The sequence below is a fragment of the Protopterus annectens genome, chromosome 1.part2 (genome assembly GCF_019279795.1).
Source record: "Protopterus annectens isolate FY-2018-M chromosome 1.part2, PAN1.0, whole genome shotgun sequence".
NCBI classification, from domain to species: Eukaryota; Metazoa; Chordata; order Ceratodontiformes; family Protopteridae; genus Protopterus; species Protopterus annectens.
This window is the reverse complement of record NC_056727.1, coordinates 136,176,557-136,199,605: the sequence shown is the minus strand read 5'-3', so window position 1 is coordinate 136,199,605 and position 23,049 is coordinate 136,176,557. Positions and strand designations below refer to the sequence as shown.

The 23,049-nt window shown below is 42.6% G+C and overlaps 1 protein-coding gene across 4 annotated transcripts in view; it reads right to left on the bottom strand.

The window, feature by feature from the left end:
* The window catches only part of CCDC88A (coiled-coil domain containing 88A), a 4,373,054-nt gene that overhangs the window by 1,917,784 nt on the left and 2,432,221 nt on the right, over window positions 1-23,049 (bottom strand). For all 4 annotated transcript variants that reach the window (XM_044055294.1, XM_044055285.1, XM_044055303.1 and 1 more), the window contains exon 14: window positions 13,510-13,647. In XM_044055294.1, coding sequence (XP_043911229.1) covers window positions 13,510-13,647 — 138 coding nt within the window. The remainder of the gene's footprint in view (window positions 1-13,509; window positions 13,648-23,049) is intronic.

Genomic DNA, 23,049 nt, shown 5'->3' with positions numbered 1-23,049 from the left:
TGGATTTTTATACAGGAGTACAATAGCCCTATTTCAAAAAGGCTAGATAAGTATGACAGGATCAGAGGTATCTGAGCTTGTCGAGGGTATTGTTCCTTGTATCTGCATCATATAATGAATCTTTTCCATTTGGCAAAAAACTGATAATGTGATCCAGACATAAAGGTTAATAAATGGCTGAAGTCTACATGAATAGGGAAGTGATGATAAGCATATTTTAAATCTAGTGTTACCAATAAACTTGACAGAAGGGGAGTTAACAGGCTGGGAAGTGACATAATTTTGAATTTAGGCACCATCACAAACAGGGTTTAAGAAAGAAAGAAACAGAACTGGTCTCCAAGAAGTTTCTTTCTTTGGCACCAAAAACATCCTGGAAAAATCCCTTCCCTACCTGGGAAGGAGCAACTGGGTCTATCATTCCTTGGGACAGAATGCAACGAATAACAATTGGAAACAAGACAGCCTGATTTGCATGATGAAGAATGACCCACCTTTACAAGGGGGAATTTCCTCCCACTGCCATCTGTAACTCAAAAATGATTTTCAGAACACATTTGTCTGAAACAATACGCTGTCAAAGAGAAAAATGGAAATACAGACTTTGTGGAAAAAAAAAGGAGCCGGGATGGTAGGGGGTACTAGGTCTTGTGAACAGTCATTCAGACTTGCTGGACTGTCCTTGGTTTTGGGGGATTCAATACTTTTTGGAACCCCCTTGTCATTTCTTCTTAAACACCTGTTTACCAGAATTTTGTTGAGACAGTTTCTTTGTGTTTTTTTTTTTTTTTGCCAACATTTGATGAGATAAACAATTCCTTACATATTTTGGAAAAGGAAGGCTTAAAATCTTAAGATATTCCCTGGATCAGCTTGACTCATCACATTTTTTTTTAATCACGTCTGCATTAGAGGGGTAACTAAATCCTGTATAATGGATCTAACAACAGCTACCACTTCAGGTGAAATGCAGTCGGAGACTGTTGCTCTGCAGTCTGGTGGGTCATCTGTCTCTTACATACATGCATTTATTACACTAGTGGAAGAATCTCCCAAAGGGAGAAGGTCAACAGCAGCAACAGATTCTGCACTTCAGACTTCCCTTGCACCTGAAGAGTTGAGTTCTCACGTACTGGAACCAGGCAATGGTACAGCCCTGGAAGACATGTCTGACTTTCATGTCATTAACAGCTGTGGTACTAACACAACACCAGGAGACCTAGAGGTAAAAGAAGGAGAGTGGTTCAATAGCTTGCCCGAAGCTGGGCTACTCAGAGTCACATGCCATAGGCTGAGGCTTCTTTCTTGATTTAATTCTGTTTTTTAGGTGCACAAAGGGTAGGTGGTGGCACCATAATAGACTCCATCACTTCACGGTACAAGAAACTAGTCCGCTCAGTATCAAACACTGGCTAAAATCAAGGCAGTAAAACAATGGCTACATTTCTCTATTCTTCCTCTAAACAGCAATCTAAAGACTATTTCTGTAGACATACCATTCCAAATTCTACACTGACAAAATGAGAGTATTTTCAGCAACAGTTCAAAGCACAAAATATTTTATTTTATTTACATTTGTTGACCAGAAAAGTCCACTGGGCTAAAATGAGCCAATTTTCAGTGGAGGCCTGGGGAGAAAAGCTCCACAAATGAAATACAAGATAATAAAATACAGGGTAAAAAATACAAGATAACATACAGAATAATAAAATACAAGATAACAGAAGTTATTAAAGGCCTGGGGAGAATAGCTCCAGGGGCTCAAGATACAAGAGATAGTAGGCAATTTAGATAAAACATGGATATACCAAGTGTGAAGAAAAATGAAAAAAAAAAACATGCTAAGTCATCTAGTAGAGATTTACAAGTTGTGATAAAGTGTAAAGAGAATAAATGTGGGTAACAATGCGTTTTAGTAGCATAGTCAAACTTAATAAAAGATGCTAGAGGGCGTTTTTCATACAGGATGCATAAATTAGATGTGTATGGGCAAAGGTTGGTGTTAGGGAAGGTCATTAGGTTATCGAGGATTTGGACATGGTGCATGAGCAGAGCCATTGAGAAGAAAGATATTGGTATAAAGACTTTTTCAATACAGAGGTACTACTGATAGCATGCAGAGTGAATGGAAGTGCATTGCAGAGTTTAGCAATGGTAAAAGAATACAGATACTGACCACCTGGGAGGTTTGGTCTTTCAACTTGGAAAAGAGACTGATTTTCTGATCTGAGATGGCTGTTGGGTTGATAACGAGTCAGAAGGGGAGCAAGAGCTAGGCAGTCAAGTGGTTTATAGATAATTTTGTGAGCAGTAGATAACTGTATGTAGGTAAGATGTTGTAGAAGTTCTAACCTGTTTAGAGATTTGTAGTGAAGAGCAATGATGGGATAAACACTTAGCATTAGTTACGAATTTGGCGATTTTATTGTAACAGGTTTCCATCTTAGTTTTTAAGCAGGACTGGATATTTGTGAGAATGAGAGCACCATAGAGGAGAGAAGGTAGAAGAAAAGTTAAGGCAAGACTTTGCCTAGTGGAGTGATTTAGGAAATGTTTGTGTCTATACAGGGTGCCTAGTTTTTGGTGTGTTTTTTTTAATATTGTTGAGGATGTGATGCTCAAATGTTAAGTTTTCATCAATGGTAATGCCAAGAAGCTTGGTATAGGGAATGACCTCTATAGCTGTCTTGTTAGAGGAGTGAATGTTAAATTCAGATTTGTTAACAATGGTATTTTTTCAAGGGATGAAAAGCAGGAGCTTGGGTTTTACTGTGGTTACGGGCAAGGTGGTTGTTAGTCATCCAGATTTCAGTTGTACAGAAAGCATTTTGGGTCTTGTCCAAGAGCTCAAAGAGTGTGAGGTGCCTGAGCAGAGGATTGTACAGTCATCTGCGTATTGGATTACTGAAGCATGAGTAACAGCAGAGTGGAAGTTGTTAATGAATATGCTGAAGAGAAGTGGTCCAAGGATGGAACCTTGGGGCACTCCAGTGGGGGTTCTGAGAAAGGGTGAAGAGTGTTACCATTTAGTTGTTTGTTCCCTATTTGTTAGGTAATTGCTAAACTAGTCAAGGACAGGAGTGGATATGCCTAAGTTTAAGAGCTTAGAAAGGAGGAGGGAATGGAAGATTGTCTCAAACATTATTGAAGGGTCGAGGAAGAGTGCAGAGACAATTTTTCCTTCGTTACGAGCATGGTTAACAGCGTTCAAGGAGGAAAGAAGAGCAGTTGTGGTGCTATGATCAGGCTGAAAACTATGTTGAGCTGTTGAGTTGGTTCTGGTTAAATAATGCATAAGTTAGGTTTGAATACATTTTTCCATTATTTTGGAGATGGGGATAATATGGGTTTGGGGCAGAAGTTAGAGACTTCATATTGTTACCACCTTTGTGAAGTGGATTTAGGCTTTTTTTCAAATGGAAGGTATACAGGATTCTTTGATAGATCTGTTTATGAGAATACTAATGGGATAACGGATTGATCTAGCTGAAATTTGTAGATATTCAGGAGGCAAGTTATCAGGGGCAGTGCAGCCTGGTTTGAGCTTTAGAAGAAGTTTAGTTATGATAGCAGTAGGAATGGGAGAGAAAGAAAAAGGCTGATAAGGGCTAGAGGATAATTGATAAGTTGGTGTTTGATTATGGCCAGAATAAGGGAACGAACTGGCTAGTTTGGATATAGTTTCTATAAAGTAAGAATTGAAGAGTGAGGCAATTTCTATTGGGGTTTTGTCAGGATTTCGGCATGGGTTGCTTTTGAAGCCAGGGTTTAATACTTGGACAAAAGGCCCCTGATTTTGTTAAAAAAAAAAAAAAAAGGCTAGGTTCGGTCCAAATGAATGGATAAAGCCTAAACAGTGTTAGAAAACAAATCATAAACTGATGAAAAACTCCTGTCAGAAATGTTTAACATATAACATGATGTCAAAAGAAATCTGAAGTCTATTTCTGCAGGGTTTACTACCCTAAAGACAGAACTGATTAAAATGACAGTTTCAGCAGCACAGTTCTAAGCACAAAATACGGGGTCTATATTATGTCAGCGAAAAGGCATTACAGTGAATGCCATTTCGCTGACACATATACACCAAACTCCTAAAAGAGCGAAACCCTAGGTCACCGGTAGACCAACAAAACACAACACTTAAAACATTACAAAGTGGGGGGGGGCTTTGCCCCCACACCACCCCTAACTAAATATACCAACTGCAAGATCACACTACAGTGGGGTAAAGAGCAATGTCATGGCTCAGGCCAAGCAATTTTTTCCCCCCCGGGTAAAAAAAAAATCGCTGACCTGAGCTTTCACTTTTTTGGGAGTTCGGTCTATATGTGTCGGCGAAACAGCATTCGCTGTAATGCCATTTCGCTGACATAATATAGATCGCAAAATACGTACACAAAAATCTCCTGATTTTATAAACAAAAAAGGTAGTTTCAGTTAAAATTAATGTATACAGTCTAAACAGTACTAAATAAGAAATAAATCAAATTGATGAATAATTAATGTCAGAAACATTTAACATACAAAATGGTGCCAAAACTGTGATTTAAATGAAAAACAAAATAATTTAAAATGCTATAATCCTATTCAATCACCTCATATAATCATAACCCGAATGAAAAAAAATACAGATTTTCCTTTCAAAACTTCCAACAACGCATTTAATCAAAAGGCGTTAGTACTAGTTAAAGTAAAAACAGAAGCATACACAAAATTTCTAATCAGGAAAAAAAAAAAAAACGGTCAAAGCAGCAGAAAGCCATATTTAAGCACTGACAGAAAAGGAGGGAGGAAACAAAACAAAACAAAAAAAGATTATCTGAGCTCAGCAGCTGTAAAGTCCAGAGTTAGAAGCAGTCTTCTCAGACATCCTTTTCTTACTGTTGCACTAGAAAAATGATTGTGTCCTGCTTGTGGATCAGAAAAGGCAGTCCCTGTCCTTGCAGGTGACTGGTCCATCCCAGCCCACCCACAGATAGGCAAGAGGAGGAGTTCTGAGCTTTGACAGACTGCCAGAGATGGGATAGCAGAGCACTACTAACCATATGCCAATAAGCCTGTGTGTGTGTTCATCAACTGTTTTGCAAGTATGGTGTCCTGAAAGACTCTCTCTACAGGGAGGATTACTTAAAGATCATATTTAAATAAACAAACTTTTCAAACAAAAAAGTGTTCACGTGTAACTTTATGCATGCAAGCACTTTTTTGTTTGTAAAGAAGTGCGTTTTGCAGCCTTTAAAAAATGCAAAGTCTAAAAGATTGCTTCTTATGTGGAAGACAAAACCAACTGAGCCATGTTTACATAATGCATATTCATGGAAGAGCAGAAGGTGCTTACGTCACTTTGGCTTCCAGCTCTAATTATGCTGGATTAAAGTAGGAAGGCAAATGTAAATTAGTTATGCAACTGCCAAACTCTTTTCTTTATCATTAAGGCTGCTCTTCTCTTTCTTACTAAAAGATCTCTAGGGAAAGGAATCCACAAGCCAAGCCAAAAGTAAACATTAGAAGCCTCAAGGTTTCCTGATGAGAAGATAAAGAAGAGATCAGAGTGAAAGATGCTTAAAATGACATTATGTACTTACCATAATGTTCCATCTGAGTTGTTGCATTTCATTTGTCTTCAGCCTATGGAGTCTCTGATCTGACTCGGCCGTATACACCAACATCGAAGCCGAAATCCGAGCTCCTTCCCTACTCAATGGCCAGCTTTCCCTCCTTCTCTCAGATTGAGTTTGCTGCAGGACAGCACCACCCAACCCTCAGCAGAGTACCGTAACCCCTAACTACTGAAGGGGTACACACACACCAGATTCAAACACAGGGCCAAGAAGATAAGCCTACATCTCTCCAGTCCACACCACAAGTCTGAAGGCAGGGGGAAGGAAGGAGGGAGGGACGGTTGAAGACAAATGAAAAGCAACAACTCAGATGGGACGTTATGGTAAGTACATAACTTCTTTATATGAAGTTGTTGTTTTCATTTGGTCTTCAACCTATGAGACAGAGTCCCAGCTACCATGACCTTGGAAGGCCCTCATGGAAGGATATCCAAAGAGCAAGGGTGACCCTTAGAAATGAGCTTTCCCAAACGGAGCTTAGAAAAGGATACAAAAAGTTGATCAGACTGTCGTAAATTTTTGGTTCTATCCAAATAAAAATGCAACTGCCTGTGGACATCAAGCTAATGCAATTTGCATTCCCCTATGTTCTGACAATTTGGAAAGAAAACTGCAAATTAATCACATGGTTAATGTCGACTTCGGACGCCACCTTTGCATGAAAGAGAGGTTGGTATGAAGAGAGACAATGAGCTTGTGGAAGACGAGATAAGGATGCCTAACTGACAATGCTTGCAATTCAGATACCCACTTGGCAGAACTAATACCCACCAAGAAGGCTGTTTTCCAAGATAGAAACTGTAAATCCACAGTGGCAGCTGGTACAAAAAAAAAAAGGAGAAACCAGGGCCTGCATAGCCAAAGTAAGATCCCAAGGAGGTGCTGGGTTTTTGACTGGTGGCCTAAGGAGTAAGGTACTCTTCAAAAAAGCCTTGCAGAGTTTAGAAGAAGCCAGGGAGGCAGAATTCTCACCCACATGGAAATCTGAGATGGCTGCCAGTTGATTTTAATGGTAGAAAAACTAGCTCTGTTGTGGAAGATATGGGCTAGAAAATCCAAAATGGCAGGAACAGGAGCTGTAAAGGGATCCAACTTATGCTGCGACTCCAAGATGGAAAAATGTTTCCATTTACTGGAGTAAATTTTTCTAGTAGAGACCTTATGAGCTGCAATCAAAATCTTTTTAACTGATGAAAAGAGCTTGTGAGTTCTCGCTATAAAAAGAACTGGAGCAGCCATGCAGTGAGCTTCAGCCTAAGTCTGGGTGTGGAACCCCTGATGGATGTGAGAGGAGATCCAGAACCAGATCCAGAGTCCAGGCTGGACACATCAGATGAGACCAAAGAGTGGGGAACCAAACCAGGTGAGGCCAGCAGGGAGCAATGAGGATGACTTTGCTTTTCAACTACTGTGCTTTCTGAAGAAACTTGGGGATCAGAGGAAGACGGGGGTAAGTATAAAGTAGACCGGAGGACCAAGCATGGACCAGAGCATCCCTGGGTGATCCCCCGGAGTGGGGATCAGGGTGAAAAACTCGCTGCACTTGGCACTGGAAGGAGAGATGAAAAGATAGTAGCAAGGATGACCTCATTTCTGAAAGACCATGTCCGCCACTGAAGGATTCAGAGACCACTCATAAGGCATCAGAATGGTTCTGCTGAGCTTCTCTGTTAGAATGTTCGACTTCTCCGGAATGTGCGTTGCTACTAGAAAACAGTTGGAAGAGATCGCCCACTCCCACAATCTCATGGCCTCACAGCATAGGGGATAAGATCTGGTCCCTCCCGTTTGTTGATATACCAGACAATGGACATGTTGTCCATCTGGATGGCAATTCTCAGTGGGAAGAAAAACTTGAAGGGCTTGCAACACCAGAAGCATTGCTCTCATCTCCAGGATACTGATATGCAGACTGGTTTTCAAGGGGAATCACATGCCTTGGACCATCCCGTCCCATGCAATGTTCCCCCCAACCGAGCTGGGAAGAGTCTGTGGTCACCATGATCAAGGGAAAAGGAAGAACAAATGGCCGGTCCTGAAGGAGGTTTGGGGACTGGAGCCACCAGTGAAGAGACTCCAGACAAACCCGGGATAGCCAAACCGGGTACAAAAGAGGAAGGTCAAGTAGGGACCACTACACCACCGAGGTACACTGCAGAATCCTTGTGTTTAGGCACGCAGTTGGCAGAAAATTTATCGTGGCCTCTATCAACCCCAATGCCCGAAGCCCACTAGGGGGCAAGGAGTTATAGTACAAACCTCACGTGTTGCTGGAGATAAAGTATACTGTCTGGTGGCAGAAACACCCTGCTATGTACCATGTCCATCTGGGTGCCTATAAAATCTAACACCTGAACCAGTGCCAAGTTCGATTTGGCCAAACTGATCGATATGCCCAGGGAAGATGCTAGAAGGAGGAGCTAATCCCTGGCCTGAAGAAGCTGATGCCTTGTGGGAGCAGACAGGAGCCAGTTATCCAGGTAAGGAAATACATGGAATCCCTGCAGTCTCAAGTGAGCCGCCACTACTGCCATCACTTTAGTAAACAGCTGGGGGCTGTGGCAAGTCCAAAGGGGAGTACTATGAATTGGAAGTGATTGGCTTCCAGCCGGAAGCGAAGAAACCTCCTGGAGAGCTTGCTCATTTTTAAGTTATAGTACACATCCTGAAGGTCTATGGAACACATCCAGTCATTGTTCTGCAGAAAGGGCAGAATGGACTGTAAGGTGACCATCTGAAACTTCATTTTGGTAACAAACAGGTTTAGGGCAGTGAGATCCAAAATGGGTCTGAAGCTCCCATTAATATCTCATGTGCCTCTGATACAAGAGGTTTGGGAGGTCACTCAGTGGAAGGTCTAAGCTTTGCTGGAGTTTTCTTTTTGTTTTTACTGATTGGTTTTTCAGTGACCTTCTCACTTATTGTTTTAGCACCAAAAATATCTGGAATAAATACCTGATATGGACTGGTCTATGGGGACGGACTGGATAACTTCTTTTTTGAGCAGCCTAAAGATCTCTACGGCTGCCGCCTCCCACTGATCGGGTGGAACATCAGGGAGGTTTCTCTTTGGAGTGGCAGGATGAAGGAATGGAGTAACATCTGGATATAATTTGAAGCAACCAACAATCCTTTGCGATGGACTCCCAGGCTCTTGGGTGCAGAGAGACATGAACCCCAACTGCCTCTAGAGTAGAGCAGTCGGTACATCCCTCAGGATTGCTGAAAGGGCCTGTTCGAGAATTAATTTTGAGACCCTTGGTTCCTCAGACCCCTTCTGCCACGTGGATGGCGGCTGTCATTTCCCCCTCTGCCCCTAGGGGAAGGTTCACTATAAATTTCCTGGGAACAGCCCTGAGACTTTGGAAACCACAACGTCTTGCCCCCACATTGTTTCCTAGAGTAGGTTTGTTGTGGGGTAGAAAAGCAGATCCCGATGGCAGCAAGGTCTTCCTGTGTTTCTCACTCTGGGTAAGAGTATCACAAACAGTAGATCCAAGCAAGGTGGACCAGTCAAAGGGGGTGTTTGAAAGACACCTTGAAGGGTTCCAAAAAAGGACAAAGTCATATCCAAGAGTGTCTCCTAATGGCAACACCCATTCCAGCCATCCTCGAGGTACCCTCACATAGCATGAGAAAGTAACCTCATGGACATGTTCAAGATGGTGGCACGGTGCCTGGGCAATTTCTTTGGGCTAGGCTTGTAAAGGCTCCAAGACCATTAGCCTAGTACACACCTGTGAACTCATGGCTGTCACGGTGGCCAGTCGGGAGGAGAAAACCATCTTCTCCTCCTTCCACATGGAACCCAAGGCAGATGCAGAACGCTCCTTAACCAGATCTCTTTGCAGTCTGGTGACGTGTGCCAAATAGTTCAGTGCACGCAAAGGTGGCTGAAGTATAAACTCGCTTCCCAAAGTAGTCCATCGCCCTGGACTTGGTGTCTGGAGGATGGACTGAGATCATCTCCTGAGCCAGCTCCTTCTTGGTGGTCGCTGCCACCACCATGACATCGACCGGGAAACCCCTGGACCAATGAGGCCTGTCTGGGGGGGGCACTTGGGAATGCGCTCAACCATGTCCAGTTCCATCCATGCCCTGTGGAAGATGGGATTTACCAACGGAGCCACAGGGGGGACACCCAAGATGTACAGGGCCATTTGCCAAACGCCTCCAAGAATACGGACTTATCAGGTTTGGGTTTATGGGAAGAGCATTCACCTCACTGATGCAGGATCTCCATGATGTCTCCAAATGAGACATCATCAGCAGGTGATTTAGGGGACCTGTCCTCCTCATCCAAGTCCATATCCTCCTTGAGAGATTCCGAGGGGAGGGAATCTAAGTGCCTCCTCTTGCACGTATGCTTCAAGGGCGACTTCTCTGTGGGGATACTCTGGAGAGGATTCGAAAGCTTCAAGGGGTTCCTGAAAAGGAACATCTTGGGGAAGTCTGGAAACAGGCTGTCCCTGAGGAAGTAGGATGGATGACTCCAGCCCAGAAACACAAAGAGCAAGGGGGAGCTCCCATGAAAAAAGTGTTAAGGTCCTCAAGGGAGCTGAGAGGACCCTCTCCACCACCTTGAAGGCTGAATGAAGGACACCAGAAGACAGCACCACTAGAGCTGAAGCCGCCAGTGTCACAGCCTCATGGACCATCACCCCCAGCGCCGAAAGGGAAGTTGGAGCTGAGGTTCCCAGTGTCGATGCCCCAAGGGGAGGAGACAGCTCTGAAAGCATTGGAGTGGACGCCAACCCCTCGGATCCGATGCTGCCACTACAGCTCTGAGAGTCAGTAAGGTCCAACGATATCAGAGCCAAAACTGCTCAAGATAACCATTGACGTTGAGGTACAAGTTACTATCGATGTCAACTCCTCAACACTGGGAAACCTGAGGCCCAAGAACTCTGAAGTCAAAGGTTGTATTGGAGAAGGCGAAATCGGGAAAAATCCAGGGTGCATGCTCACGGCTCCAGAAGGGGATGGAGCATGCAAAACCCCAAGTTGCATCTGAGCCCAGTGAAACTTAATCATCCTGTCCACCTTGGCTTCAGACAGGCTCTGAGTGGACTGGACAGAGGACGCCACTGACCCGGCCTGGAATGGTGCCAAGGAGAGGAAGGGATGGGAGACTTGGCGCAGGAACTCTCTGGCTCCGGGAAGAAATGGGGTGAACAGAGTTGAGGAGAACAATGAACCACCATGGACCGAGACTTAATGGGTGACTCAGCAGAGGAAGACCGATCAGGAGACTGCTTCCTATGCCATTCTCGTTCTTTGTGTCTGGCCCATTTCCCATCCCCAGGCTTCTTGGCAGGGGTTTGAGCCCCAGAGGTGGAGGAGGGACCTGGAGAAGACCCAGAGGTAGAGGGCAAAAGATCCTCAAAATCAATTTATTCCTCCTGTCGATATGAGTGCATTGATTAAAACCATTGCACATCGAACAGGAGAAATTCAGGTGGTCCACCCCCAAGCACACCACGCACAGAGTGTGGGCATCAGACAGAGGGGATCTTATGCCCACACTCCATACACTTTTTAAACCCAGCTGGCTTAGGAAGGTCAGCCATAGGGTCAACACACACAAACAGACACTCACAAGAGAGAGAGAGAGAAAAGGAGGAAAACAGAACATTTTTTTTTTTTTTTTTTTTTGGTTTGTGTTTTTAAAAACCTGGAAAGTGCACCAACAGGAACTAGAGAAGACGGGTAGGACGAGGATAGAAGGAAATCAAGGATAAACAGCTACTTTAACTGGAAAACTCTCAGAAAAAAAACCCTGAAGGAACTCAGAAAACACAGTCCCCATGCTGTTTGAATGAGCGGCAAGCAAGATGTGAGGGGAGGAGGGACAGCGGGGCATTGTGAGTAGGGGAGGAGCTCGGACTTCGGCTCAAATGCTAGTATATATGGCTGAGTCGGATCTAATTTCAGGTCCAAGTCCCAAAGGCTGAAGACCAAATGAAAACAACTTCAGATCTGTTTTTATCTAAGATAATAGCCTTCTGGGTCTTCACACTAAACAAAGGAAGTTGAGGGGGAGGAACTCCACTAATATCTTTCAGGTCCAGCAAGAACCCCCCTGTGTATGGCCAATGTGCATGGAGATGATCGTGAAACAGGCATATGCTGGGTTTTAAGTATCAGGCAGCCTATGTTCAGAGACACACTTGTAGTATGTGATGTTGGGACACAGGAAGCCAACATCCACAAGTCCATTTTCTCATGTGGGCAGTCCCTTCATACTTCAAACAGCCCACCTATGTTGGAGACCTGAAAAACTACCCCAGGGAAGGGGAAAAAAAAAGACTCAGTGGACTACATCCTTTAAATGGGTTACAAAACCTAAAGGTCCAAGGGGAAGACGGGGAGGGGAGATTATCAACCCCGAGTACAAAAATTAAAGCTATGACAAGGCACCTTGAGGGCTGCTTCCCAGGACTGGACCAGTCACCAGCACACATCTAACTACTCAAGAGAAATACAGTGCCTATACCACGAAATTCCTTACAGCCAAAGTCAGGAACTCTGAGTGCACCTGAGCCCTCACTATACACTACACATGGGGACTGGTGAGATGTTTCTGAAACAGACTCACATCACCATAGTTTGACAACCACCTGCCCTCCATTTTTCTTGCCTTTTAATGGAGCCATCACAGACAACTCGGGCTGTGCACAGGATTCTCCTGTTGATATCAACATTATACACTTTCTTCCAGTCCATCATCTCAGTAGTGAGCTAGGTCAAGAGCTTCTCTCTCTCTGGCATTTATGGGTGACTATCTTGAAGCTCCTCTCCCTGTCAAGAGACCATATTGGAATAGGTCTTGACTCATTACCTGGTGATATGGACATTTAGAGGTTTGTTTTAGACAATGAGTGCAGGAACTTCTGTGCAATGCAAGTTAAGAAACAGATCTAAACCGTGTTAGTTCACCACATTTTGTATTTGTACTTTGGAAAAAGACTTAAAAAATAATCTAATTTCTGAATTAGATCTTAAAATCTATTTCCATGGAGAAATATAGGATTACGATTTTGTCTTCAAAACTAATGTGATTTTGATCTCAATAAAATGAGCAGAAAACTCTGATCAATGAAATGTATACATTTATTAATAGTTTGATATTGTTCCGACAACTAAAAAAATGTTTCTAATATCAGTACATACTGAAAAAGTACCACTCTCAGGAAGTAACTATTTATATTACAGCCCTATTAAATTTACTCTAGTCAAGTGTTGGTAAATAGGTTCAACATCTAAAATATCAAGCAATGAAAGTTCCCCTATAAGGTTAGGTTTGGAGAAAAGATGAATCATTTCTGAGTAGTCAAGTGTAGGAACAAGATACAGAAAATGAATTTATCTAGATCACATGGTGCATTTACTGTCTTGAAGGACCAAATGTGCTACTGTCCACAGAATGAATCCTAAAACTACAGTCTTCTTAATGATGGCAACTCAGAATGAAGTTGGCACAGGAATTAATGCAGTACATAAGTTGCTCCCAACAATGCTTTAGTAATTACCCAAGACATGGTCATGCAATCGTGTAATGGGGGAAATCACACATTTATGCATGTGGGGCAGCCCCCCCAACAGTCTTGCCCCCTTACAATCAAACACCTCCTGCCAGATCCCTGGTCTCCACCACTGGAGAAACGTGCATCACATGAGACAAACGTCCTTGGCCATCCCTCCAGGAGACACGAGCAGGCATTTGCCTCTCTACTGCTCCACCCCATGACCCTCACCCTCAGTGCCTAGGCTGTTATTCAAACCAGAACCAGCTATGGTACCACTACAATGGTCAATTTCACTGGGATAAATGTTGAAACACAAACAAATTGCTTTTCTTTTCTCCAGTGATGTGGTTTAGTACCTGTCTCTCTGAGTTTTCTCGAAGTGTCTCGACAGTCTTTTCAAGTTGTGCCTTCTCTTTCATTAAGTCATTACTCAGCTTCACAATGTTTTGAGAACTTTCCCTCTCATGGCTCAATTCACTTTCAAGTCTCTCTAGCTATAAAACAAAAAGACACTGTAAGCTCATGCATAACTGTAAGCTCACACATAACTGCTACATTAGAACAGCAAAACATATTGCTATCATATGTGATCGAGTGAAAGAGAAGTACTGAGAACGCCCAGACAGCAACATACAAACAAAATATAAGGAAAGCATTTAAGTTACAGCAAATGAAAAAAAACAAAAACATTCAAGCAGAAATAAAAAATATTAGCACAAATTTTAGCTACAGGATAGAATATACCTTTCAACAAGCAATATAGAGAAAAGTAGACATACTGAATAATTTCTGCAGGTATGCCTAGTTCTTTATTTCTTTAACTTACCTAAGTGCTTAATCTTAAGCAAAGTACCATATAAAGCAAAAACGTACAAGCCATTGGTGAAAAGTTCACAGCAAAATATGGTTAAAAACTAATAAAATGCATCAGATTTACCATAAATACTATTTAATATCTTACCTCTTAATACAACTATCGAAGTCAACCCTCATAGCAAATTAATGGGGATGATAGCTGATATATTTGACCTGTATATACAAAAATTGCATAAACAAACTCACCTAGAACTTGTGATGCTTTAATGAACCAAAACTCTCTTCACCAATGCAACTAAAACTAAAATTGCCACTACTTACCTCCTGCCCTCACTACTTTATGGTGTTCTCATTCTTACTAACCTCCAGAAATCACAAAAATCAAAATATGAACTATAATAAAGTGGATGAACTGCAGCAAATACCCCTTTCAGATCTTAGCATGGATAACCTTCATTATAGGTTAATTCAAGCTTGTGAGTGTGGCTGCCAAGGTGGGACATTTTTTCCTATTAGGAGAGTTTAACTATTTAAAGATGTACATAGTTTTGTGTGTTACTAATATTAAGTTAATAGGTTCTGGGGGATGTGTTTGATTTTTGTTTGAGAGTTTTCAGTAAAACAAAAAGTACTGTGACATAGGTTCAATTACACATGGCATAAAACAACTGCATAAAAGAACAACCTACCTAACATTAGTGTACGCATATAACACAAAAAGTGAGTAGACATTTAAAAAAGTAGTTATACATAACAGGTGAGAATAATAACTTCTTATCACAATGACAACACTTTTCAGGGTGGCCTAATGGTTAAGGTGTTTGCCTTACAAACATAAGGTGCAGGGTCTCACAAGGGATAATTGGCTAGGCTTAAAATGGCTCACAAGGGCAGTTAGCTTAGAACTAACCTAACCTATGAATAACCTAATTGTGAATGGTCTCACTGATGTATAGAAAAAAGAAAACATAGTTAACTACATTAAAAATGCAGATTACAAATAGCTATGCCACAGGAGACACATTTGGAAAGAACTGAGCATGTGAATTTGATAAAGAAAGCATTTCATGATGGTTATTCAGTGTAATACCTGTGACAAAGGAAATGGGGAGTACTTAAATTAATTGCCAGAGAGGCTCCAACAGTGACATAAGAGGAAAAAATATAACAATGGTCCATTTGTTGTACTAAGGGGCTACTGGCAAGGGAGGAAGACTACACTGGCATGTATTTATATTCCACCCAAATTGCTACAATGGAGCTTAAGAAAATTCTGGACAAAATAATCAGCTTTCAGCAGGGAATATTAGTTAAAGGTGGGGACTGGAATTTGATTTGCAACAGTAAAGATGTATCTGGGGGGTTAAAAAGGAAAATATAACAAAATACCAGATTTTTGAAGAAATTTATGAAAACATTCAGAATGGAAGATGAAAATTCAGTAGTAGGAGTTCAGAGAGAATTTTCATTTTACTCTCCAAGGTACAAAAACTGGGCTGGATAGACAGAAATTATATTTGAAAGAAACGTGCATTTAATTGAAAGTTTTGATACACATGCAATAACTATTTCAGATCACGTGCCAATAATAACTACAATAAAAATGCAAGATAATGAAATAAAAATGAGACACTGGTGCTTCCTCACCTATCTGTTAAAAATACAGGAATTTAAGGAATGTGTAGAGGAAATTATTTGGGAGTTACTAAGCAAGATAAAAGTTTTGTCTGAAAATACAGCTAGGGGGAGGGATACATTTAAAGTGGAGCTTAAAAATAGGTGGAAATAAAAGGAAAAAAAAAAGATATGGTTAATAAGCAACAAGAATTATTTAGAGGGCCTGACAAAGATAAAAGTTTTGCAGAACAGGAGGGAATCTCGCATAAGAAGAGGTGCAACTGCAGACGGCTAAACAGAAAATAAAGGACTACCTTGGTAACATGTACGAGTTTAGAAAGACTGCTGTTAAGTAAATATTATTTGATAACTCCAGAGCACAAAAACTTTTGGCACAGCGGCTAATGCAACAGAAAATGGAAAGGGTTGTTGCCAAGCTGAGGAAGCTTATAACAAGGAAGTAAACAAAGATCCTGTAACAAGGAAGTAAACAGGGATCTTGTACAGGTATTACAAACATTTTGGACATTTCATAAAAATCTGTATAAAGAAGGGAAATGTGAAAATGAAAGAAAAAGTACAAATGGAAATGTTTATAAAAAATTAAATACACCAAGGTTAGAAGTTGATGAGACTCCATTACTGACAAACTAGGACAGGAAGAGAAGATAAAAATGGAAATCTGTAACCAAACTACAGGAAAGTCCCCAGGAATAGAAGGTGTTCTGTGGAAGTATGGAAGCTAGGAGGGAATAAAGTTATAAAGATCTGGGAGGTTTAACAGTATTTTAAAAGGAACAGAAGCACCAACATCCTGGAAGAAAGTCCAAACAAAAGCTGTCTCAGGCAGATCCAGGGTAAAACTAGAGTTTATGGAACTTGAATAAACACTCCCCTCTGGGGACTATCAGTTGCTGTAGGCTTAAGTATTTAATATTTTAAATATTTAAAAATTTAAACACTCAAGTATTTATAAATAAGTAAATATATATAAATATTTCTATTGCCCTTTTTATTGGCTACTTTGGTTTTTAGGCCTGTTTTTAGATCTGAGTTGTGTGTTCCTATATTGGTATTATGTATTTTATATGCTATATTTATATCTTTGTATGGTGAATACTGGATAAAAGGAATGTACTGCTTTAAGTGTGTGTGTGTGTGTGTATTGACCAATGAGCTTGCATACGAGTGTATTTAAACAGGGCAAATGTACAGGATTATCTGCTGAAGCTCATAAGAAGTGAACAAAAGAGCTAATCATCTTTTTTATTTTGTGTTTATTAAAGTTCAATAAATTGCAGTTTTACAGTTGCATCCGCCTGATGCAGCTTTTGTTTGGACTTTCTTTGTACATGATCTTTGTGTTTTGTTTATCCTGGAAGAAAGTGGTGGTGGTGGCTATAACACCTAATGATAGTAAAGACCCATCAGATCCAGCTTCATATAGGCCCATTTAGACACTAAACCATGATTATAAAGTGTTTACATCTATAATGGCTAAAACAGAATGGCAAAGGTGATGCCAAAATTGATAGATATGGATTAGTGTGTTTTTGTGGAGGGGAGATAAACACTTGACAACATTAATAAAACAATGATAATCCAGAGGGAACTAGAATGTAAGAAAATACCACTGTTGTTGGCAGGTCTTGTTGCAGGGACAGCATTCGACAAAGTAAGCTGGGATTGTATGAGTAGGTCAAGGGAAGCATTTGCATCCTCTGATAAAATAAGGCTGACTAGGAGGATGCATGAGGGATTGGAGGCAAAATTTAAGGTGGGCGGTTCCTTTGTGATAAATTCTGTTTGAACAGAGGATCCAGGCAGGAGGTGTCCTCTTTCCCTTTTGTTATTTGTACTATATTTAGAACCACTGGCAAAGAAAATAAGGGACTTAGAATTTCAAGGATATAACTTGCATGGCAGTTTAGAAAAGTTGACTTTATTTGCAAATATTATGTATACCTGAAAAAAAAAACAGAAAAAAATATTTCAGCGTTGTGGAACATTCTGAGACAATGTCAAGTCTTTTCACGATACAAAATTAATGCAGATAAAACAAAAGCCATAGCTATAAACTATGCACCCACATATGATTTGGTTCAGCAATTCCCATATTTATGGAGACATAATAAAAAAAGAAGTTATGTACTTACCAAAACGTTCCATGTGAGTTGTTCATCTCGCCTTCATTCTTACTGATGGGTTCGGAGCAGATCCCTCGTCTCCGAGTCAGCCTACTACAAAGCTCGAGGTTTCCAAACAGCTCGAGGCCAAGTCCCTATCTCATGACGGACCTAGAGTTACCTCAGATCTTGTTTGCTGCGTAAGATACCATATGTCACACTATAACTCCATAAGAGAGAAAGTACACAAGGGTTGAGTGACCAGGAAGGATCTAGCATCTCGGTCTACTGAGAGTCCAGGAGGGGGTAGGAGGGACGGACGCAAGAAAGAATATGAGATGAACAACTCACATGGAACATTATGGTAAGTAAATAACTTCTTTATGTGAAGTTATTGTATCTCACTGTTCATTCTTACTGATGGGTAGTGTCCCAAGCACCATCTACCTCGGGTGGCTCACGGGAGTATACTTTTCAGGACCGTGGATCCAAAGGAGGCCCTGTCAACTTTGAAATGAGCAATAAAGGTATGAGGTTTGGACCAAGCAGCTGCTGCACAAATGTTATCAATAGGAAGTCTATCAGAAAAAGCAGATGATGTAGAAACTGCTCTGGTTGAGTGAGCTGTAATTTTATGCTGTAAGAGCATTTTAGCATCTGAATAAGCAAAGGTGATACAATCAGATAACCATTTAGACAGAGTTGTTTTAGCCACTGGCATACCTTTCCTGGAGTCTGAAAAGGAGACGGAGCTGATATGATTTTTTGAAATATTTTGTTTTATCCAAATAAAATCTGAGCCGTCTGTGAACATCAAGTTTGTGCAGCATGTACTCTAGTTTGTTGGAGTGGTTGGGGAAGAAAACTGGGAAATCAATAATTTGGTTGAGATTAGTTTCAGTGCAAACTTTGGGTAAGAAAAAGGGATTTGTTCAAAGTGAGAGACTGTCAGAATGGAAAATTAAATAAGGAGGCTTGATGGACAAGGCTTGAAGCTTTGACACTCTGCGGGCAGAAGTAATAGCCACTAAAAAGATGGTTTTCCATGACAAAAATGTGAGGTCACATGAAGAAGCTGGTTCAAATGGCAGACGAATTAAGCGGGAAAGCATAAAATTTAGATTCCATGGAGAATAGGGAGATTTCACAGGTGGTCTAATATGAAAGGTCCCTTTGAGAAAAGCTTTGGATAACTTGTGTGACATAATATTCAATCCTTCAAATCCCACATGAAAGTTAGAAATGGCAGCAAGGTGAACACAGACTGTTGATGCTGCAGCTCCTTTATTGAATATCATGGTTAAGAATTCTAGAATAGAGGCCATAGGGATTTGGTAAGGATCAATATTGTTTTTAGAGACCCATATAGAAAGTTTTTTCCATTTGCTGAGGTAGAGCTTTCTCGTAGAGGATTTATGAGAGGATAGGAGAATTTGCTTCATCTCATTAGAAAGGTTATGGAACCTGGCTATGATGGGAATTGGAGCTGCCAAGCTGTCAGCTTCAGGGACTGCAGAGATGGATGAAGTTCCCCCGACGAGTGCGTCAGAAGGTCTGGAACTAGGTCCAGAATCCAGGGGTCCTCCAAAAGGTGAAGTCAAAGGAAGGGGAACCAAATCTGATGAGGCCAATGAGGAGCTATTAGAATAATGGCCCATCCCAGGGCTTTTGCTTTCTGTAACACCTTGGGTATCAATGGGATTGGTGGGAATGCATAAAGGAGACCCGGGGGCCAATCATGAACAAGTGAATCCTTGGGGCTTCTCCCGGAGGAGGAATCAGGGCAAAGTAGCTTCTGCATTTAGTGTTCATGTGACTGGCAAAAAAGGCTGCAGCAAGGCTAGCCCCACCTGCGGAATATCCTGTGTGCAATTTCCGTCTTGAGGGACCACTTGTGGGGCAACAAAATTTGCCTGCTCAGTTTGTCTGCTATCATGTTGGATTTCCCTGGGATGTGCGCTGTCAACAGAAAGCGACAGGTGGAAACAGCCCACTGTCATACTCTGAGAGCCTCGTGACAAAGGAGGTATGACCTGGTTCCTCCTTGTTTGTTCAAGTAACAGACCACTGACATGTTGTCCGTCTGAATCGCAATCGTACCCAGAGGAAGAGAGTGCTGGAAGTACTGCAACACCAAAAGTACTGCCCTCATCTCTAGGACATTGATGGACATTGATATGCAGATGTGTCTCTTGATCGGTCCATGTGCCTTGGACTGTCCTTCCTTGAAAATGCCCCACCACCCTATCAAGGAAGCATCCATGGTCACTGTGGCCGCTGGTGGGGGTAACACAAACAGACTTCCTATCGTAACATGAAGTGAGATCAACCACCACTGAAGATGATTTTTGCAGGATTTGTGAACATTATCACGTGGGACATGGGGAGCTCTTGGCAAGACCATTGAGTGAACAGCAGCCATTGCAGTATCCGCATATGCATATGACTCAGTGATATGGCCAGAATTGCTGCTGCCATCATGCCTAACACTTTTTAGTACTTCTGATGCTGGAGCCTTGTTTTTGGATAGCAGATTGTGGACCTGCTGACGGAGTAGTAAGACTCTTTCTACTGGAAGTCTTAACGTGGTGGTGTCCAGTTCTGCTCCGATAAAGACAATATGCTGTGATGGCGACAAGGCAGATTTTTCTGAGTTTATTGTAATGCCCAGCTGGTTGCAGAGTGAATTCCCTGGCCTGAATAAGTTGTTGCCTGGTGTTGGTGGTGAGGAGCCAATCATCTAGGTACGGAAACACCTGGAATCCTAAACGTCTCAGGTGAGCTGTGACCACTGCCATGCATTTGGTGAACACTTTGAGGGCTTTAGTGAGACCAAAGGGCAGGGCTCGAAACTGGTAATGATTGGCTCCAAGCCGGAAGTGCAGATGATCCCTGGATGGCCTGGCCATTTTTATGTGGTAGTATGCATCCTGCAGATCTATCAAGCAAATCCAATTCTCTTTGCCTAAGAAGGGACGTATTGACTGAAGGGTGACCAACCGAAACTTCTTTTTTTCACAGATTTGTTTAGTCTGCTGAGGTCCAATATAGGTCTCCAGTCCCCTGTCTTTTTTGGAACTAAAGAATCTTGATTAAGTTCTAGATCCTGTCTGGTCAGCTGGGACTGGTTGGATGACTCTTTCTTAGCAATGCCTAGACCTCTACTGTTGCTTGTTCCCTGTAACTGGGTGGAACGTCCGGGATTTTCCTTGTTGGTGGAGGGGGTATGACAACGGAAATGAAGTATCCTCTGGAAATGATACTTTGTACCCAGTTGTCGTTTGTTATTTCGAGCCAGGCATCTGGGTACAAAGATAAGCGATCCCTGACTGCCTCCAGAGCAGGACAGTCGGGCCTCCTTTCAGCAGCGCTGGTAGGTCTTCCCAAAGAAGTGATCTCAGTCGCCCTGGTTTTGCAGCTTCCCTCTGCCGCGAGGGCGGCGTCTTCCATTATTGCCCCCTCCTCTGCCCCTGGAGGGGGGGGGTTCACCACATGTGTCCTGAAAGGCTCCTTGGGCTTTTCGGAACCACATTTTCCCTCCCTTTTGATCCTTGGGGTAGTGTCTGGTAGAGGTGGAAAAGCGGACTCAGACGGCAGACGGAGACTTTCCCTCCTGCTCACACCTGGTTAAAGTTTCATTAACTTTGGGCCTGAAAAAGGATGAGCCATCAAAGGGGGTATTCACAAAGGATGACTTGAAGGGCTCCGCAAAGGAACATAAGCACATCCAGGAGTGTCTTCTAAGAGCAACTCCTGTACCCGCTGCCCTACTCATTCCATCAGCCACATATGAAATGAGGCGCATGGACGAGTTCACTATGGAGTTGAGGGTAGCAAGCTGTGAGGCAACTTTGTCTGTAGCTCCTGCAGCTACTATACCCTGAAGAGCATCTTCCAGCTCTTTAAGGAGATCTCTTTGTAGTCTTGTAAAGTGGGTTAACAGTTAAGCGAACGGAGTGCAAAAGTCGCTGAACTAAACATGCACTTCCCATATCTAACAATGATTCTGGAGTCTCTGTTAGGAGGATGGATAGACGAGGAAGTTTCAGACATTTCCTTTTTGTTGGCTGCTGCCACCACCACCACCACCACCATGGCATCAACTGGCATACCTTTGATCAGGAAGGATTTATCTTGGGAGCAGATATAAACTAATCAGGCCTCCTGGGGACAGACTCCATGGTGTCCGGAGACTCCCACGCCCTTTATGAGACCAGCTGCATAAGCTCATCGAAGGGCGGCGACACCAAAGAAGTGGAGGGCTGAGACCTGAAAGCCTTCAGGAGAAGCGACTCATCCTCAGTAGGGCTGATGGACTGCCAGTCACCTCTCTGCCTAAGGATTTCAAGTATCTCTGCAAATGAGATATCTTCAGAGGGGGATCGTAGGGACCCTTCTGATTCATCCAAGTCAGTATCAGATTTAAGAGACTCCTGAGGGGAGTCTAAAGGTTTCCTCTTACACAATCTCTTCCTGGGAACCTCATCAGTTTGAGCTTTTGGTGAGGTCTCGGAAGAGCATAGGCCACCCAATGGGGCTTCCTGAGGCTCTGGGTCTCTGCATTAGCTAGGATCTGTGAAGCAGAAGCAGACACAGGAGCTTTAGGGGATGAAGAATCCGGACCTGAAGTTGAGGATGTCTTGGGAGACATAACTCTCCTCATGGCTTTGAAGGCACGCTTGCTCCGATGTGAAGGGACTGAAGGATCCGAGGAAACCATCGATTACCCACAGCACTGGGACAGTGGGCTCTGAGCCAGAGGTAGGAGCAAAGCTCATCCAAGCCGAACCCCCAAGAGGCAAAGTCAGAACTGACAAGTCAGTTTGACTATCCTCCCCAGACCCGACCAGAAAGTGTAGGTTCCTGGAGATCTCTATCGAAGCCGAAGACACTGGAGCAGGCATTGGCTCTGAAGGCTCCACAGTCAGCAAGTCCGACTCCTCCTGCTCCGAAGGACCAGTACGGCTCCGAAGAGGAAAAGTTACAGTTGGCATAAGGGTCTTTGGCTCTTAAGCTGCCTGGGTTGGAGCAGATAATTTTGCAAAGGCCGGTGCCTGTAAAAGCTTCAACACCACCCGATCCACATCCAAATCTGAAAGGCTGACAGAAGACCGAGATGAACAGATCGATGGTACCGACTGAAGCAGCGGAGATTTAGGAAGTTCAGATACTGGTTCCAAAACCGGGCACTGGCTCCGAAAAGAAAAGACAGCTGACTCCGAGACCTGTGGAGCTGATGTCACAGACTCTCTTGATTTTTTAGACTTTTTGGAATCCATAGAAGTCTTGGAGGACTTTGAAGACTTGCTAGAGCCATCCTGGTCACTCAAAGCCTCC